The 20,917-nt window shown below is 39.0% G+C and overlaps 3 protein-coding genes across 4 annotated transcripts; 2 read left to right on the top strand and 1 right to left on the bottom strand.

Moving 5' to 3' along the window:
* The first annotated feature begins 1,776 nt into the window (after positions 1-1,776).
* zgc:153115 (uncharacterized protein LOC768186 homolog) lies at positions 1,777-9,394 on the top strand. The gene is made up of 2 exons (XM_037786548.1): positions 1,777-2,622; positions 5,027-9,394. The coding sequence occupies exons 1-2, from the start codon at positions 2,115-2,117 to the stop codon at positions 5,272-5,274; spliced, it is 756 nt and encodes a 251-aa protein (XP_037642476.1). The 5' UTR covers positions 1,777-2,114; the 3' UTR covers positions 5,275-9,394.
* A 905-nt stretch (positions 9,395-10,299) lies between these two features.
* On the bottom strand, positions 10,300-15,716 carry si:ch211-13f8.2 (procollagen galactosyltransferase 2). Of its 2 annotated transcripts, none has more exons than XM_037786520.1 (12): positions 15,459-15,716; positions 14,981-15,091; positions 14,722-14,839; positions 13,904-14,038; positions 13,612-13,816; positions 13,030-13,161; positions 12,632-12,705; positions 12,446-12,552; positions 11,591-11,723; positions 11,335-11,462; positions 11,015-11,221; positions 10,300-10,928 (listed from the first exon to the last, which is right to left on the bottom strand). In XM_037786520.1, exons 1-12 carry the CDS (start codon positions 15,710-15,712, stop codon positions 10,646-10,648), a joined length of 1,887 nt encoding a protein of 628 aa, XP_037642448.1. In that variant the 5' UTR covers positions 15,713-15,716; the 3' UTR covers positions 10,300-10,645. The 2 variants fall into 2 exon arrangements, with proteins under 2 accessions (XP_037642448.1, XP_037642447.1); XM_037786519.1 differs by having other exon boundaries at positions 13,042-13,161.
* Positions 15,717-16,671: 955 nt separating this feature from the next.
* On the top strand, positions 16,672-19,896 carry tsen15 (TSEN15 tRNA splicing endonuclease subunit). The gene is made up of 4 exons (XM_037786555.1): positions 16,672-16,897; positions 17,020-17,101; positions 18,483-18,618; positions 19,029-19,896. The coding sequence occupies exons 1-4, from the start codon at positions 16,820-16,822 to the stop codon at positions 19,198-19,200; spliced, it is 468 nt and encodes a 155-aa protein (XP_037642483.1). The 5' UTR covers positions 16,672-16,819; the 3' UTR covers positions 19,201-19,896.
* The last annotated feature ends 1,021 nt before the right edge of the window (positions 19,897-20,917 follow it).

Genomic DNA, 20,917 nt, shown 5'->3' with positions numbered 1-20,917 from the left:
TTTGCTACAATAAGTTTGCCAATAATGCTTTTATGAGGACGGTCTGCAGGACAGATAATAATGCACACAGTGCACTTTCATAGACTAAGCTACTGGAGTTACCCTGCACTATTTTCATTTTTAACAGTCTCTTCTGCACTATATTCATTTTTAACAGTCTCTTCTGCACTATATTCACTTTTTATCAGTCTTCTGCACTATTTTCATTTTTATCAGTCTCTTCTGCACTATACTCACTTTTAACAGTCTCTTCTGCACTATATTCATTTTTTTAATAGTTGTGTATCACAGTTGTTACCCTGCACTATATTCAGTTTTAACAGTTTTCTTCATCTCCTTGTATTTTTTATATCTGGTATATTTTTTTGTACTTTGTACTTTGCACTACTAACTTTTCTTACTGCCTTTTTTAATAACATGTTTTGCACTATGGAACTGTGATGCTGGAAACTTGAATTTCCCACGGGATCAATAAAGTTACTATCTATCTATCTATCTATGCTAAAATTAAAAACAATTTTACATGTGATTTAGTGGTAATATAAGATAAGATATTCCTTTATTAGTCCCACAGTGGGGAAATTCGCAGTGTACAGCAGCAAAGGGGATGATGCAAAAAACAAGATGCATCAGCTAACATAGTAACAAAAAAGAGCTAAACAAAGTATAACAAAATATGAACCACTTAAATAGAAAGAATTATAAAATAGGAACAGTATATACAGTATTGACAATAAACAGACGATTAACAAAATTACACAAGTGGAAATAGATATTGCACAGTGAGAATGAATGAATGAATGACATCAGGTTATTGTCAGTTTTTATACAAATGCAACAATCAAACAACCATGTGCTATATTTACAGTTTGTGTTTAATTTTACAATTTGTGCTTTTTCTATAGGGCTGTGAGTTACATTTTTATAAATTTAACAAATCGATAAAAGGATAAAAGTCGTCGTTGTAAATTTGTGTGCCTGGTTTGATAGCTCAGGGCTTATGTCCTTTTCTATTCATAGGAAATTGTTGGAGGGAGGAAAGAGGAGATGGAGGAGGAGCCCCAGTTGGTGCTGAGGCATCATGGCCCATGCCCGGCCAGTTGAAGAGTTTTTTGGGGTTTTTTTTGGGGGGGGGGGGTCTTTTCTTATATATGTATATATATATGTATATATATATATATATATATACATATATATATATTTGTTTTTATTATTTGTTTATTTATTTGTATTTTTTTTTTCTTTCTTTAATTTATTTTTCTCTCCATTTTGTTTTATCCATATTTTATTTTATTTTATTTTGTTATGAGGAAAAGGAAGAAAAAGAAAAAAAGAAAAAAATGTTTTTTCTTTTTTTAGTTTTTTTCCAAAGGTTTTTTTGTTGTTTTTTGGGGGGAGTTCTTGTTTTTTTCTTTATATATACACATATATATACACACACATATATATATAAAGAAGAAAAAAAATACTAAAACAAAAACAAAAAAACTAAACACAAAAATCTATTTTTTTATTTTTCTTCCTTTTCCTCATAACAAAATAAAATAAAATAAAATATGGATAAAATAAAATGGAGAGAAATAAAGAAAAAAAACTTTACAAAAGCCAACATAACTGGGCAAGATCAATATGTGACTGTGTGTGTGTATGCTTGAGATAAACAGGACAGGATAAAAGTAGCCTACCAGTGCCTGGCCTTTATAGGAAATTTAAACACATACACACACACCACCATACGGTTTTTTTTATCCGATAGCTCCTGAACGCATCTTGTAGTCCGGACCAGGGGGCGTAGGTTTGACCGGCTTCTGGGAGGCTTCAGACACAATGAACCGTCAGACGGTGAGCGGCACGCACGTTGGGCCGGAGGCTTTGGCACAATTTTAGCACACTATTACTCTAAAATTGTGCCTTTTTTTCTTTTCTATAACTTGGTCTTTTGTCTACCTCCTGATAGCCCGCATGGCTGTAACGAGACTCAACTGGAAACGTCGAGTTTGATGAGAACAGTCCGGCTCTCAGACTCCAGACGACCGTTAGTGAGTTAGTTCACCTCCTCTCTCTCTGGCGGAGCTTTGTCGTTATTTTTTTACTAGATAAGCCAACAGATAACAATGTCGTTGACTGCTTCGTCTGATTACTTCGCCGCCGAGTGTTTAGTCTCGATATCCAGCGGTCCTGTGCTCCACAGACCCACCCCGGTGGTGGTGGTGGCCGCCGCCGCCAGCCAGCCGGCCACGCTGGGCCTCCTCTCCGGGGAGAGGGAGCCCGACGTGTCGAGCGAGGACCTGGAGGTGCGGGAGGCGCTGCGGCTGGAGGGGGCCAACATGATGGCGGTGGCCGGCATCCTCACCGACCTGCACGGCAAGTTCCGCCCCATGTCGGCCTACTCGGAGAGCAGCAACTCCTCGTGTGGTGGGGAGAGCGGCTACACCACGTTGTCTGACCCGACCACCCCGACCATGACCCCCTCCGCCACGCCGGTGCCCGGCCAGCAGAGAGGAGGAGGAGGTGGTGGAGCTCCACGGTCTCCGGTGAAGCGACATCAGTGCACTTTTAACGGATGCGACAGAGTTTACGGGAAATCGTCGCACCTGAAGGCACACATCCGGACACACACAGGTATGGAGACAACAACAGTTTTGGTTGCATCAGCACTATGTTGTGCACATGAATAGAAACTTTACCCCCAACTTCTGCTGGGGGGGAATATTTGTATATCTGTTTACATCGTGTTTATAGCTTATTTTGTATATTGGTATTTTATTTTTAATCTATTCTTTTGTTATTATATTGCTTACTTGCACCAACAAAACCAAATTCCTAGTGTATACCTCTTACACCTGGCATAAACACGATTCTGATTCTGCTATGTCTGCATATTGTTATTGCTTTATTATAATAATAATAAGAGAAATATGGGATAAGTGGTGTGCTTGGTGTTAGTATTTGCACACATAGAAGGAAACGAAATATTGTTTTTCTCCCCTAGCTCCCCTCAGTGCATTAAAAAGGATAGAATAAATAAGTATTACAATTAACATACCTGGAAATAACAATAGAAGAATGAAATAAGTAAACGTTTCAGACACAATTTCATACAATTTGCAGTCATACACCCAATTTGCAGTCAGAGAAAAGTGCATTTATGTCCATAGTAAAGTGCTGTTTTGCATTACTGTTCCAAAAGTAATGGAAAAAACCGTTATGGGATTATCTAGTAAAAAGCAGCATGGTGGTTGCAAATGTTTCCCCTTATTTAACCCCCTTGGTTACAAAAACGTGGCTAAACAAAGAGGAGAAAGATAGAAAAACTCCCCTCCAGAGACTCTTGACAAAGAAGTTAAACTAACAAAAGAAACTGGGCTGGACGTTAAAACCGGTGACGATGGTCTTTCCTCCCAGACTGGATTTGCATATGAAATGAACGTAAGATGAAACCTTATAACGTCAGGAGCCGAGAGTTCACTGTCGGGCAGAGTCTGTCCTGATGATGGCAGCAGCAGCAGCAAGTGCTTTTATGTTTTCAAGTTTTTCTTTAGGTCTTTGGGTGTCCCCTCGTCTTCCTGGTGTCTGCCAGCGAGTTAAAATCGATTTTTATTCCTCTGCAATGTGTAAATTATTGATAAAACGTTTTGCAGAAGAGCTGCAAGGGGGTGCGTCCGATAATGGATGCGTCACCAAAATGTCTGAATTAGCACATTTTAATTTCTTTTTGTGGTGCTTGCTGAAGAAAATCACTTACATGTAGTGGTGCCTCACCTCACGATCTGGTTTATAGCTTCACTTCTCAACAATGCATTGCCACATTGTAAAAAAAAAAAAAAGCTAATTGGAAATGGATCCACTTAAAACGTGCATGTGATTTTTTTTTTTCTTTTCTTTTACAAAATGAGGGTAATAGGTGTGTTCAGGGTCACTGAGCAGGCGCACACGGATTAAGGACAGGAAACGGCTCAAAGAAACTGTGGTGGGAACGCCCACAGAGACTTCTGCAACAACAACGTGGCCCTGGCTTTGTGATCTTGAAAATGGCACCGAGCATCCTATACTCGCTTATCCTGGGTTTTGCTCGTGTTGCCTGCAGGAGATTAAGGCTAGTAGTAGCTTAGGAAGACTAATCTAGGAGGATCTAAAGCCTAGATATGTTTTGACACGTATTATAACTATGTAGAGATTAATAGTTTTGTCTACACCATATTTCAGAAAAGCAATGCAGACAGTAGATCTGTGCCACCATCTTATTTAATGTGCTTAATTACTCTCTAGGGATGTAGTTGCATATTTCCTACCAGTATTTATTATATATTTGTGCAATGACAAAAATTGTAAGCAAACCTATTCTGCCAAATATTGTTAATTTGAAAGTAGATGATAATTTTTTTATCTTTACGGAACATATTAAAACAAAACACACATACTATAAAATGCTTGCATAATGCCTAAGGTCATATTATTAAAATGCAAATATTTAATTATTAAGGTATGCTGTATGAAAGATGAATTAATAAAAACGGCTGCACAGCTCTTAGCGCATAAATTGATCTTAAAATTAGTTTTATAATCGATTAATTAAATAATTTTCCAAGCAAAAATATCAAACATTCCCCAATTTCAATCACAATTATGAGGATTTGCTGCTTTTCTTAGTGTTCTGTGATATTAAATGGAATAAAATTTGAACCGGCGGTTGGGCACAATCAGCTATTTGAAGATGACACCTGGTGCTTTCTTGACCTCAACATTTCCTGCTCTCTTTTGACATTTTAAAGACCAAACAATTAATCAATGAATCTGCATATTAATCGATAATGGAAATCATTATACACATTGGCTCCTATTTGACCGCATTGGTGCAACACTTGTTGGTTGTTAATAATTGTATTGAATGGGAATAAGTGATCCGTAGTAACATATTTTAGTCCTCAAACAAATCTGATGGATGCTTGCAGTGTAAACATAAAGGTATGGTAAATGATATGATATTAAACGGTTCTCCATTCTCTTCTCTGCCTCCACGCTGCAGGTGAGAGGCCCTTCCCGTGCACCTGGCCTGAATGCGAGAAGAAGTTTGCCCGCTCTGACGAGCTCGCCCGCCACACCCGCACCCACACCGGGGAAAAACGCTTCCTGTGCCCACTGTGCGACAAACGCTTCATGCGCAGCGACCACCTGATCAAGCACGCCCGCCGCCACCCTGACTTCCAGCCCTCCATGTTGGGCCGCAACAAGGGCGCAACCTCCTCTCCCAGCCTGGCCGGCGTGCACCATTAGGATGGTTTGGGTTTGGAGGGGTCGGGTGGGGGGGCTCCTGGCAGGAGCACAGAAGGTCACAGCAGTTTCAAGTTAACCAGCTACAATCAGATCCACTGGTTAGGATTTAGCATTGCTGTGTCATAACACACACATACACAACACACACAAAGCTGGATGTGAGGGCGGAAGCAGCTTCACCCCTCCATCAACACAGATGAGTCATGTGACCACTATCCACCTGCTCGACATAACTAGGGTTGGGTATCGAGAACGCTCCAAATCTATAAGAAGTGGGGATTTCGTTAAGAAATGTGCTTTTCGATTCCACTTATCGTTTCCTGAAAGCTAAGTTTGGACCTATGCACGTCATTTACATCGCCGGTTACACGTGTATCAAAGGACGTGTATAATGTTTACAACATGACGGACTGGAGCTAGCATTCAAAAGTGCGGCTACGCGTCACAAAAGACAGTAACGATGCAGTGAAATGTAATCACTGCATGAAAATAAATACATACAAGGGAAGAAAGTCTGTCTAATACGACAACACATTTACTATAGAATGGTTTAAGAATGCAGCATTTTTTGATGTCCTGTGTCATGACATAGGGAAATTAAATGAAACGTTTTTATAGATCCCATAACCAGATGGGAATGTCTGTTTTTGGTTATTAATCCACTCAATTAATTACAGGACAAATCAAGGTACTTCATCACATTGATGCAAAACTTCTGTATAACCAGTTACACCATAAAACAGTCCTGCTCATTGCCTAATATGACTATTATTAGGCTTTAATGCGCCAGAAAGCAAAATCAAATGTAAAGCCATTCAACTTGGCACAACAGAGAATATTTATATTTTTCTTTTGTTTTTAACCAAAAACAAAATCTTTAAATACTTCGTCATTTATTGCATGTTTATGGCAGCCGAAACCCTATGAAAATAAATGTGTTTTTTACTTTCAACATACTTTGTTTTCTTTTCTCACTCAGGATTCGATCAGAACGGGAATCATTAAGCAGATTTGAATCGATAAAATGAACCCAACCCTAACAATAACCTCATTTTCTCAAACACTCTCACAAATTTGCAGGGATTTTTCACATTTTCTGTAAAAATCTGCACATCCATCATCAGCCAAAACTCCTCTGTTTTCTTGTGGTTAATTTGTAAATTGTTATTGTGCTCTTCAGTACCTTTTATTTACCATGAGTAGCACAAAGTTGTGATGTTAGGTAGCGAGGCGTTGACTAGAAACCTTTTTAGATTTTTTTTTTTTTTTAGCTTTGCTGATTCCATATAAAAGTTTTAGTGGTGACACATTCCTTCATTTTTTTTATTGCATTGGTAACCATCATTGAGGCAATTTTTTAATTCTTTTCTTTATATCCAATTTAAGTATAGATCAAATACTGATTTTGCCAGAAAGTGGATCAAACTTCACTGTAGAAGAGCTGTTTGCACGCCATCCTTAAGCCTAGATCAGTTATCACCCGTGAAACGCGGAAACATAATACACAGTAGTATTATGTCTAATACTGATGCAAATGTATATATGCTTTAAGCTTTTAATGTAGATAAATGGTGATGCTACTAGCAGCAGAATTAATACTTGTGATGAATTGTAGTCCTTATATTAGGGGTAACAGTATACTCTTTGATAGGATGGCATTGCCCGTGAGTGTCGGTGTGTATGTGTTTTTTATTTACATTTTTTGTTAGCGACAGAACTGGTAAAAGTGTGTATGCAATGATGTCAAAAATATTTTTGGGGGATAAAAGATGACACAAGTCGAGCTTGACTTTCAGCCTGCTGCCTTCAAAGTAAAAGCGTTTATCCCACTCGTCAGGGGTGTGGAGCCAGACGGCAGAACGCGTTTCAGGATCAGGTTTTCCAGGTGTTACAGTACACAGTTTGAGTTTCAGCAGCAGATAAAGCAGGAGTCTTACATGAAATGTTGAAAAAAAATCCTGTTATAACTATCAGTGTTAATTGAAATTGGTCTAAAACTACTACTACTACCCTGCTCCCATTCAGGAAAGCTAATACCAGTAGACCTTTATTGAGCTGCACATTTTACTTGTCACTAGGTGCAAATAATATAAATAATACGTTAATGATGGCTCTATTCTATTTAGGTGCGTCATTGAACAAGCAGGCACTTGTGAATGAGGTGCAGCCATTTATAATACTATTCGTTACACCTGTGTGACAAGTCAAAATGTCAACTGTGATAAAGATATGTTACTATGTTGGAAAAACAAACGAGGATTTGTTAAGAACCCGTTCAGTACATTTAAGAAAACTGGCACCTAAATATTCCTACATGCCAAAAAAAAGTCAATAATCCTCCCGTGTTTTTCAGGAAATATAACATTCACAATCCAGGTCTGATTATAGAGAGGTTGAATCTTTTTTTGTGTGTGTGTGTAATGTTTCCACACTGTTTGTCCAGCTCATGGACATATTCCTTTATCTCAGTGAACAACACTTAAAGCCTTAAACTATGTCATAACTACTTTGCACCATGTTTACAGTTGGATCAATGTATAGGTATATATGCCCTCCCGAGGGCTCGTCACACATACTCATTATGCAATATGGCACTTTTTTTCTTACAGGTGTATTTGGCTGGATAGTGTAATGGCTTGCACTGTTACTATGCTTCTTCTACAAGCAAGCACTGTGGAACTTTGCTAATGTGTTGATATAACCAATGGTTTGTAAAACTGCCTTTTTGTCCAAGTGCTTTAGAAAGCGTGATACAAGAAGTAGTCATTTTTATTTTGTGTGTGTGTGTGTTTGCTTAGTCATCCAGTCTTGTGGATTTTTTATTTTTTATTTTCTAAACAGCTTCATTTGTTTCAAGATCTGTCGACTTTGTCTCCTCCGCACTAAGACTTCAGATGTCTTCCTCATTCACATGTCAAACCTTCTCTACCATTTCACTGTTGATTCTCATTTTCATGGGAGCTGTACTCCTTGGAGTGAATGCAATGCTTTGGAGTTTTTGTACACATTTCTTCCTCAGAGGTTCGATCAGTTGATCGTTTTTGGTTGCTGCTGGCAGTAACCACGAACACATGGACTGTTTAACAACACATACAATATATTTGTTTTCTAACGTCTTCAAATGGAAATATTTACTCCCATCTCCGCTCAACAGATGGGAGTGTCTCCTCACACAGACTCAAAGCTATAATATCACAATAAGAACATACCTCACTTATGTTTTTTATCGGTGTCTTTACAAAAATCCATCCAACCTGTCTTTCAGAAAGTCCTATAAAGCCATTGAGCCTTGGATTTCAGAAATAAGTTTTTATCAGCTAGATGGTCTGCTATGTACCCATGTCCTTATCTTGTCTTTATATGCAACATCACTACTACCTGTGTAGCAACAGAATTTCCTTTTCCCTGCCTCAGTGAACTTCTGTTGTTAATAGACAGTAGCAAATTAATCTCTGGGATGAATCCAGCCCGTCGGGAGTTTTAGTTATCAAGGGACAGACTCACGGAGGCTTAAAAGGGTATTAAAATGTAAAAAAAAAATGCCTGTAGACTGTCACTTCACTGCAGATTTCAATTGAAAGAGCTCAGTCCAAATCGATTTGTTCATATCACTGAATGTGGCTTGATGACGGACGAGCGTCGTCCACTTTGGATTTCATTTTTGCTGCCTCGCCGAGAAAGAAAATTGTCACCACACTAATTCAGATATGCACATTGTACAGAAATGGATGTTTTTTTTAAATTGATGCCTAATTTTTACATTAATGTAATTTTTAAAAAAAGATCCTCTTATCAAAGCTTTAGTTAAGGTAAATAGGAGGAACTGTGGAACTAAATAATTGCTGCAACAAGCTGTTTTGATATTTATATTCTCAGGTGTCTAAAATTTTGAGCATTGGAGTTTCAATATTTCCAGTTCAACACCTAAGTACAAGCATGTTTTATTTCTTTTGTTATGCTGATTAATTTATTCCAAAAAAAATTGTATCATTTGTGTGGTTTAATTATTCTTTTCATAACTCATTTTGTGATATGGAACAATACTAATATTAAATGGTTCCATTGTTTGCTTGACATGAGAATACCAGTGCTTTTTTTAAGAATAAAAATCCTTAAGTTGATTGGCTGTATTCATCTTTTTGTGTTTTTCTTCTGCTCAATGAGGTCGCACTATAAGCACATACAGACAAATTCAAAAAAAGTCAGCCTTAATAAGATGAACAGAAATTATTTTGTGTTCAAAGTCCTGTAGCTGAATCTCAATTGTAGGTCATAATAAACATTAAATAACATGATGTCGCCATTGTTGAAAGAAAAGTGACATCTTGACCCAGTAATGCACTTAAGGCTGTTTTTGAACTTTATTATGAGTGACAGCAGGGCTGTATTAAGGTGGCAGTATATTTTTGGCATCATTGGGCAAAAATTCCATAATAACCTTTCAGCATATTGTAATTCAAGTGTTCTGAGAAAAAACAGACTTCTGCACCTCCTCATGGCTCTGTTTTCAGGCTTTAAAAAAAATCTAGCCTGTGACGGGAGACTTTGACCAATCACAGGTCATTTCAGAGAGAGAGCGATCCTATTGGCTGTGCTCCGGTCATGTGACCGGAACTTGTCGTTCCTTCAACAGATTTTACATTGGCGGCCGCGTCACAAACTTTCTCATTTTACAGCTAAACAGTGCACTACAAGATGATTCTGAAAACATTTGAGGCGAGAAATAGGCATTACAGTAACAGAATATTGATTCATATTTGATCAGCGCTGCCTAGTTTGACCGTTTGGTTGGAGTTCGCGAGTGATTGACAGCCGGGTCTCATAGAAAACAGTTGGACAGTAGACCAGATCAGCTTTTACTGCTTGTTTTCCTCCGGTCTGTGAAATCTTGCAGATGCCGTTAGGAGCACCGGAGGACACAGAGGCACATGATTTTTTTTTCAGGTTACCTGTCTCATGTACTACAGTCACAATATAGTGACCGTTTTATAAAAATAACTTTTTTTAATCATAGTTGCACCAATCTCACCTACTTCAGCTTTAATTCCTGTCCAAAATTTTAGGTTCATGCATTATATTTGTGTATTGCTGCCACCACGACCAAGTGTTCTGTTTCTTCTTACAATGTGAAAAGTTTCTCATTTAAAAAAAAACCTTTATACGTTATAACAAAATATTCTTATGTTCATTGTTATGACATTTTCTTATTACTGTTTTACTAAATACCAAATTATTACATTTTTACATGGAACGTTTCTCTTTATGCCAATATATAATTTTATCTAGTTATATCACAAATGTATTAGGCCCATAATTAGACCAAATATCTTTTTTAAAACAACCATGGTGTGTAACATGAAATAAATCCCCCTCAGAGTTCATCCCTGTTTCCGCTGGCAGAGAGAGGAGGCACGCCACCACGAGCAGCAGAGTGAGGACCCGCAGGTCCAAACCCAACTTTCTCTGATCCACGCCTGTGTTTGTCTCCGCCTTTGTCCCAGTCTGTTTCCACGGCCTCGTCGTCCCAGATGTTGGAGGTCTCTGTGTCGCTGAAGTAGCCGGGCTCGCCGGTGTAGTGTGTGGGGAAGAGCAGCAGAGGCTCCACTGAAAAAGCTCTCAGGTCCCTCTGCTCGTAATGCTGCATGTACTCGTCTCTGAAGGGGCCAGGGAGGTCGACATCATGACTTTAGACTGAATCAAAGCATAACATTTGAATATGCATACCTTGGGTGAGACTCACTTGGGGTGCTTGTTGAACATGACAGGGAGGAACTCATCAACAGGCAGCATTTTGTTCAGGGGTTTTGCTTGCAGGAGCTTCTGGGCCCCGTTCAGCGACAAGACGTAACCCAAGGTCCAGTAGGAGTAGTCTGGGTGCACGAGATTACTGACTCCCTTCACCCATAGCTCTGGCTCCTTCACCTGCAGACGCTTACGGCCTACATAACTGTATGAGGACAGGAAAGTAAGTGACATGTCTGTGGTGCTTTGAATAAAACTTTATGAGCAGATTATGCAAGGTACAAGTGATGAAAAAGGAGACGAAATCTGCAAACTTACATGAGGTCCCACTCAAGTCCCACTCTCTGTACATTTTCCATGATAGTCACCAGCCTGCTGCGAAACCTGTGCTCAAATCTCACATCATCCTCCAGCACGAGCACCTGCTGCAGGTCCTGCTGCAGCACCTAGAGGGAGACACATAACAGCAATTAACACCGAACAGTCTAAACTAAACCTCTCCCTACTGTCACACCTCATCACACTGCCACATCAGCTTCAGTCTTGCTTGAAACAGCTCACAGTTAGGCTGTACCTGTTTCCAGATGTTGTAGTGGCTGAGGAAGCAGCCAATCTCCCCTCTAGTCAGCACGCGGTCTGAATACGGGTCTTTGTACCCGGGCAGCATGTCTATACCCATGGCCTGCAGCTGAGAGGAGTTCAAGGCTCTGCGGACAACACAAAGAAACAGATTTCCTCATAATCGCAATCAGACATTTAACATTTTCTGTCAGGTGAAGCCTCATTTCCACTGTCAATTTCTACAGCAATAATGCTAAATACACCCATTAAAAAGGACCTATTATGCTTTTTCCCTTTCTTTTAGTGTGTTATATAGTTTTTTGTGCATGTAAAAGGTCTGCAAAGATACAAAGCCCAAAGTCTACGCCAAAGGGAGTTACTCTCCCCCACAGAAACACTGCTCCTGAACCTTTCTGAAATGCCCCCACCTTTTCTTCTGTAACATGGTGATGTCACCAAGTAACACATGTATGTGTAGTTCGACACGCCCTCAAACAAAGCTATCAGTATGCACCTGAAAATAAGTATAATAGGTCCTCTTCAAAATAACATCACGGTAACGTGAGCGGCAGAGTGCAAAACCGTAGTACCGCCAGCCGCCGTCTGACTTCCGTTGCTCCTAAAGTATTGTTATTACGGTAAGGATGGCCTCTGAGCGAGCCGAACGGCGTTACCGCGGTTTTGCACCTGGCGGCTCATGTTACTGTAGTTTTTGAAAGGGAGGAGTGAACGGAAAGGGTACTCATTTGATTGCAATCTGCAACCACACCACTAGATGCCGCCAAATCCTACACACTGTATCTTTAAGTAAAGTATCTAAATGCTTCTTCCACCACTGCATAAGAACAACTGTTACTGTGTGTCATACTTGCCGTCCACGGCTTCTGTCAGTGTAGCGTTGATGCCGAGGACCGCCAAAGAACTCAACATCCTGTCCCGCCGGTCTGAGCGGCGCTTCAGATTGATCAGAAAGATCTAGAAGTGGAGGAGAATAAAATGACTACTCTCCAAGAATGGAAGATATCTGTTTAAGCTATTATAAATGTATCTGTACCTCATCAAATCCCATCTTTCCTGCTTCTTTAGGCGTAGTGTGCACGTACTGTGAAGGCTCCATGGTGTAGGCAACTGGAAAGTAAAGTTACACATTCACATTTCACATGAAGTATAGTAAATTTGCCTTTTTCTTGCACATCCTTTTGGTTTCAAGGGGATTTGTTAGATCAGTTCAACATCTAACTGATGTGAAATGAGAGAGGGAGGAGAGGAAATGAGAGGCAGTGGGCTTTAACAGAGGAGTGAGACATGTGTCAGGACTGTGAGAGGAAAAAGGACCAAATGTGCTCACACAGGAGCAAGGAAACAGTGAGCAAAGATTGAAGATAGAGAGCCTGGAAATGACTCCTGGTATTCAGAATTTGTTAGCTATAGAGTGAACTGCGTTATATGCACATCTATGCTTACTGAGTGCCTCTGTCAGCGTGTGAGTAAAACTCTCCTCTTCTTCCTCCAGCGTCTGGTCCTGTTTAAGGGGCACTGGTAAATATCCATAATGGTCCTTGTTGCACACGTACATCTGAACCCCTGCAGGAGAAGACGAATCAGGCCTCAGTGCAAACGTCTCTTCTTTATTTGAGATGCAATTGCAGATAGATTTAATCGTGATGGTTATCATAGCATATGGTATGACAAGGACATGAAGTAATCACAAATTCATAGTATGACCATGTGTTATAAAGTGATTATTTATTATTATTAAGAAGAGTGATAATAAAGTTCATCATGTCTATGTTAGAGATGTTTTTTATGAGCAAACTTATAATGTAATTACATTTCATATTGTACATTAGCTATGACCTTATTATAATTAAGATTTGTAAAGATAAAAGAGTACTTCAATAAAACTGTTAACTAAATTATTGTACTTTCCCCTTTTGTTACATATTAAAATACATTAAGCATCTAACTTTTTTCAAAACCACATAAGGAAATGATCGTGTGAGGTTTTGAGTCACACTTTGACAAAGGTCTGACCTGCTTGCCGTGAGGAGAAAGCGAAGGCCATGATGTCATCTACATGGTAAGGGTAGTGGGGGTGTGGAGGGTGGAAGGCCAGTGCTTGGCTGGCTCTGCGCCTCAGGTCCAGCAGGTAGGTGGAGTGCACCATGGGGACTGCAAAGCAGCCCTTCCGCTTCCATTTACAGATGGGAATATACTCTGGGGTTTGCCTGTAGTAGCCCTGTGTGTATCAGAAGACCCACAACAATCACTTTCCTGCAAGTTTTCAGTTTATATTTTGCACAACAAACATATATTCTCCTCTTACCTGAGCAGTCACGCCACACCAGAAGTTGGAATAAAGGGTTTTTGATTCCAACATGGGTGCCACTATTGTCAGATTCTCTGCTATCATGTCAGACAGCACCTGGCGGTTTGTCAGCAAGTTGTCACTGTCCACAAACTGAGGTACAGAGAAGAAACATTAATAGATGATAGAGGGGTGATATTGATGCACCAGATACTGTGATAGTGGATAATTCCTCTGAACGATAGGATACTTAAAGGTACAGTGTGTAGGATTTGGAGGCATCTAGTGGTGTGGTTGCAGATTACAACCAACTAAGTACCCCTCCGCTCACTCCTCCCTTTCCAAGACTGCGGTAACGTCAGCCGCAGAGTGCAAAACCGTGGTAACGCCGTTCGCCTCGCCAAGAGGCCATCCTTACCATAACACTACTTAAGGGGCAACGGAAATCAGACGGCAGCTGGCGTTACCACGGTTTTGCACTCTGCGGCTCACGTTACCGCAGTTTCACAAGCGAGTCGGAGAACTACGTTGGTCTTCAGGTAACGTAAAAACACTAAAGGCTCTCTCTGGAGCCAGTGTTTGATTTGTCCGTTCTGGGCTACTGTGGAAACATGGCGGAGCAACATGGCAGACTCCCCGAGGACGACCCGCTCCCTATGTAGATATGAAGGGCTCATTCTAAGCTAACGAAACACAACTATTCTTAGTTTCAGGTGATTATACACTAATGAAAACACAGTTATGAATATTATTTTCCATTTCTGCGAATAGATCCCCTGAAATGTTGCACACTGTTCCTTTAATTCTTTGAGCCTCATGGTGTTTTACTCTCTCACCAGTATGTAGTCAGTCCACATTCGTCTGGCAGCTCTGAGTGCTGCCTGCTTTAATTTCATCACATGGGTGAACCGAGATACGGGCCAGTGTTTGGGACCCTGCTCGTCTGCATAAGAGCTGAAAGAAAGAGGGGCAGAATGATGATATGAATATTTTAGGATCAGAGGATATCAGGTTTACTCCAACTCTATTAAATCTATGATTAAACATCATCAGGATGGTGGATAATAAATGAAGTAGCTGCCTCAGGTGATTCACCTCGGTTGCTCCGTGGGCCTCCACTCCACCGAGTGGTAGAGCTGCTGAACTCCTCTGAGCCACTCCTGAAGCACGGCCGAGCTGTTGTCCACACTGTGGTCAGAGGCTGCCCTGAGATCACAAGAAGCATTACTGACTTCACCTCTTTGATTTCATTTCTCTGTGCTTTTTCTTTCTTTCTTTCCTGTCTCTCTGTGTACTTTTCTCACTTGTATGAGAATGATTTATTTACTGATGAACAGTATGTGAGGAATGACATTCACACAGTGCTGTTAAACTTGCCAAAAATTGGTCACTCATTAACACTTGCTTAATGTTTAGTGTCAGTTCTCTAAATCAAATCAGCACCTTTTCACTAGTATCTCTGTGATTCTTACAGGAAAAAAATCTTGTAGTGCAAGTTGTGCAAGTTAAGTGCAAGTTGTCCTATATTTTTTTTATTTTTTAAATTAAATGCAATACAAAAATGTAATTTTACCAGATAGCGATGCGGTCCTTTGGGTAGTCCAGTCTGTCTATGCATCCTAAGAAGTAAGGGAGGCTGTGCTGTGCGTTGCGTGCGAGGATGGTGATCAGAACTGTGGGCTTCAGCACAGAGGTCTCCCCCTGGGCTGGTTGGAGGTTGAGGTTGAGGTGATCAGCTGGAAGCTCCTCTGTGTTGCTGATGTGCAGGAAGAGCACTCCTGCTATAATCACAAAATATAATCTGAATCCCACAAATCCAAGAGGCATATTTCCAACAGGGCACCTTGATGTCTCTGAAGCCTCAGACTGGTGCAAGTGAGGGAGAGAGACTCTCACACATATGATAATACACACACACACACACACACACACACACACACACACACACACACACACACACACACACACACACAGGGAGAGAGACTCTCACACATATGATAACACACACACACACACACAAGGAGAGAGAGAGAGAGAGAGAGAAATTGAAGAAAGCCTCCACAGATATTAGAAAAGTTATGTTGTTATTCTCATTAAAAGGTATTGCATAAAACATATAAACAATGTGTGAAGTTGTATAATTTATTTCCTTTTTTTATTTGTTTATATTTACAATTATATATATATATATATATATAATCTTATTTTTATTTTGTATATATATATATAATATTTATATATACACACATATATATACAGAATATATATGATATAATTTATTCTATATAAAATATAATAATTTATAATAATAATATTAAAATAGATACCTAAAAAAGATCTTAATCTTATTAAAAGGAAAAACATATAATATGAACGATATAAACTAAAATAATAAAAAAAAAGCATAAAAATAATGTATAATGTTTTATAATCTTATTATATAATTGCTTTTTTATGTCTAACCACAATTTATATTTTCTTTTCATCTTGCTTTAATTTTATATATATATATATATATATATATACAGTATATAACTAAAACAATATAATAATAATAATAATAATAATAATAATAATAATAATAATAATAATAATAATAATACAATAAATTATATATATAAATATAAAACAATAATCTAATAATTTATAATGATAATATTAAAATTAATTTTACTTAAAAAACAAACAAATCAATTCACCATAAATAGAAATGAAATGTTTCTTTGTGCCCTTAATAGAGCCTGTAAGGCAGCTGCTTTGTACGCCAGTCTCATTGGAAACAAGAATGAGTAACATTTTCCACCCGGACGACTTACACTGTAGCACGCCGGCAAACCTGAAAACACAACTCACCCATGCTGTAACAGCAGCACTATGTCCTGACAGTAGTGGTTAATGAGACTGTAGTTTGAGTCACTATGTTCAGTAAGTAAGATGTCGGAGGCGTCAAACAGAGCAGATGTGTCAGAGAAACCTCCTCCTCCTCAGAACTGGATCCTTCAGCATCCAACAGTGAGTGTTAGGACCAGGACCAGCACCAAGACCAGGACCAGGACCAGGACCTCTGTGCTGCATTCACAGGTCTGATGCTAAATGCTGCTATGAATAACCAGAGTTTCTTCTTCTTGTTGTAGTACCAGCAGATGAAGAGTCTGGAGGTGGAGGACAGTGAACAAGTACACACAGCTTTCCTCGTCTACATGGATCTCTCTGAGGGTGAGTTTGAAGGAAGCCTCCACAGATATTAGAAAAGTTATGTTGTTATTCTTATTAAAAGGTATTGCATATAACAGATAAACAATGTATGAAGTTGTATAATTTAATTCTTTTTTGTATTAGTTTATATTTAATTTAATTATATTTACAATTTTATATATATATATTTATATATATATACAGTATATATATATACTGTATATATATATATATATATTTAAAATATTTATATATACACATATATATACAGTATATATATATATATAATATAATATATACTATTTATAATATAACAATCTATAATAATAATATTAAAATAGCTACCTAAAAAAACATCTTATTCTTATTAAAAGACAAAACATATAATATAAACGATATAAACTAAAATAATAAAATAAAAAAGCATATAAATAATGTATAATGTTGATTTTATAAGAGTTTAGCAGGAGTCATTACTTTATTTTTCTGCTTGTTAGTGTGTCGTGCAGAGACAGGGGGTCATCTAACAGGATGATATCATTTATTTGTCACTTTATTATCACATTAATCAGTTATACCTTAACAAGGATCATTTGTGTTTACTGTAAATTGTATCTCCCACCATGTACAACTTCCAGAACACTTAACTTGTAGGCTTATATATATTTACTTCATTTTATTTTCATTTTTGTTTTCTTATTTTATTGTTGGTCATTATCGTTTCTAGCTGTTATTTCTATTTTATGTAAGTACGTTGAGAGAGCTGCATAAAACCGGAATCAAATTCAATGTATGTGTATACTCGGCAAAATAAACCTGATGAAATGCTGCTTCAACACTTAAAAGATAATGGTGATGATGAAGAAATGAGAAACTCAGGAATTTAATTTTAATAGAGTTTCATTTTATTGGTCTTATAACTTTCAGAGTTAAATTTGTCGAGGGCAATAAGTAATAGAATCAGCCTTTGATAACCAGAGGAGTAGTTTACAATGTACGACGGAGTATTAGGGCCACATTGAGGGAAAAAAAAAATCTGAGATTACAAGAATAAAGTCATAATATTACGAGAATAACGTCATAATATCATAAAGTAGTAATTTTACGTGTTATTTAAGAGAGGAAATAGAGCAGCGTGCTTGACGAGCTATTTTTTTTTCTGTTTTCCATCAGTGCACAAAGCAAACTATATGAATCTGTAATCCTCTAATTTGTGTCTAGCCGGCCAGAGAAAAACAGGAAATGGTGAATTATTTAGTAGCGACAGAGAACAGAAGTCTGTCTTGTAAACAAAGTCCTACATCCTTGTAATAATCTTTGAAGGACCGTCTTCGGTTAGCCGCAGACTCAGTTAGGCCACCTCTCTCTCACTCTACGCTGTGTTCCTCTGTGTTCTCTGCAGTGCGTCAGTGGAAAGAGGTGTCTTGTGTCAAGAGTCCTGAGCTGCAGGTGGTTTTGCTGGAAGGGAGGGAGAAGGAAGGAGCACCCGTCCAGTCAATCCTCCCGCTGCCTGCTCACCGATCTCTGAGCCACAAAAGGTGATGAGACACTGGAGATTAGGGCTGCACCATTATTCATAGATTTTAGGGACAAAATATTTTGATTGCAATTTCACATTTTAAATAAACAGAGCGCTGCTTTCACTTCCATGTTGGATGTATGAGACGGCTGGAAATTGTCTGACTTTGGTCAACAGCTGATTGACGCTGCATCTCTAGCTGTTTTTTTAGGAAGCGCTTGATTTATGCATCAGAGTTTTCTATGAGCGGAGTATTTTAAACGGCAAGTCTATCATGTTCATACAATTGTGGGAAGCCAAAATCGTGATTAATATTCAATTAATTGTGCAGCCCTACTGGAGATTACTCCCTCCTCCTTTTGGTTTAAAGACTTTTACTCTCACAAGTTGTCTTCCCAGACTCACAGCTTCCTCCTCTCTGCCGTGCAGCATACGTCACGTGCTGGACAGAGGCTTTCCCATGCTGCTGTGTGCTGTAGCTTCTGACTCCACCCTGGTCTACCAGCGGATGACCGATGGGTTGGTGACACCGGACCCTCCCGCTGGCCCCTTCCAGGATTTGGGACGCCGACAGCACCGGAAGAGACGGCAGAAGCACTGATCAGCCGGAGAGAGAAGACACCTTGGTGTTGTCGGTGAGACATAGAAGAGCAGAACGAGACGGGCAGGCGGTCGGTTGGTTTGTCTGTCTTTGTGAGCTGCTCCTGAAAAAAGTCAAAGGTGTACTGAGAACATGGCAGCAGGTGAAACTGTTTGGCTGCAGCTCTGTTTCCTCATACCTGCCATGTTTGAGAGATCTGTTGACTCTGTACTTCCTCAATGCAATCAGGGATGTGTTCACACAACCCCACACTTTACAGTTTGTGGTTATTGCCTTCCTCAAATCCTTCGAGTGGGACCTGATGAGTTGGATCGCGAGGCATCCACAGAACATTTTGTGAAACATTACAACTAGAGTCTGACCGTTTTTTGAGGCTGACACAGACGATATAATTTGATGATTGTGACACAAACTTTACATTTATGAGGCATTTTTTTCCTTAGAATTTGGTTATTTCCTTAAAAACAAAAGTACCTTATTTTGAAAGGACCATTGACTGATGTGAAAAACAGAAATTGTTGGTATCTACAGCGAACGGCAGCACTGGACACCGCACTGGGCTACCTCCAGGGGTCTGAAAAGTGAAGCCAATGCTGAAGTGCCTTAACCCTGCATTCTTTCTAATAGCCAGCAGGGGGCGACTCCTCTGGTTGCACAAAGAAATCTGATTGTATAGAAGCCTATGAGAACATGAGCCTACTTCTCACTTGATTTATTACCTCAGTAAACATTGTAAACATGAGTTTATGGTCTCAATCGCTAGTTTCAAGTCTTCTTCAATACAGCATGATGTTCATTTAGTAAATTATGGTCCCATTTAGAGTCAAATAGACCATAAAGCAGGGGATGCTTTAGGGAGGGGCTACCTTGTGATTGACAGGTCGCCACCACGTCTGTGTGTTTGTCTTTGAACTTTAACCCTTTCACAGTGTGTTTTCACTTCATAAAAGTTCATTTTAACATTTTTGGTCGCCTCAAAATATCTTATTCAGCGTTCGGTTGAACTTACACCCTCTTGTGTCACTTCTGGCTGCAAAGAACCAAGAATGCGACGGCCAAAATGCCGAACTCGAGGCTTCGAAACGTCAGTCCACAAACCAATGAGTGACGTCACGGTGATTACGTCCACGTCTTATATACAGTCTATGGGCCACCGGAAAAGTAAATAAAGCTAACAGGGAGAGTTTAATTTAAGTTTGCTCCAGTCGAGAGTGGCAACAAGATACGTTTAATGAATTCATGTGTTTTCAAGGAGTTTATTTTAATGTGTTAGGTTAGCTAACGCTGGTTAAGTAATGTAACAATCACCGAGTTGCAATTTAATTTTCTGCTTGTGTTGGTTTATTTTTCTGTTTAGCTCTTACTACAGTGCTACAGTGACTTACTGACTGTACTGAGTGGGACATTTTACAGTTAATAAACTTATCGGTGCTCTCTGGTGGACAAACTAGTTAATGTTGACACTGTTTCTAAATGACCTTTGTCATATCTTTAGTATTTCAGTACTTCAATTTCTTGTTTCTTAATATTAATATCTTTATAAGCTAAAATTGCCTGATAATATCAGCCGTATCAGTATATCAGTCGGGCTGTAATTCCTAACTGCATTGAGCTGTCCATTAATACTCTTATCACCCAATTTAGGTGTTTTCAGTTCAGTGTGTTATGGTGATACAAGTTTGTATGATATGGTTTGTTAACATATTAATAGGGTATT

Source organism: Sebastes umbrosus, chromosome 12 (assembly GCF_015220745.1).
Source record: "Sebastes umbrosus isolate fSebUmb1 chromosome 12, fSebUmb1.pri, whole genome shotgun sequence".
Lineage (NCBI taxonomy): Eukaryota > Metazoa > Chordata > Actinopteri > Perciformes > Sebastidae > Sebastes > Sebastes umbrosus.
The sequence above is the reverse complement of the archived record's forward strand: the minus strand, read 5'-3'. Positions and strand labels throughout refer to the sequence as shown.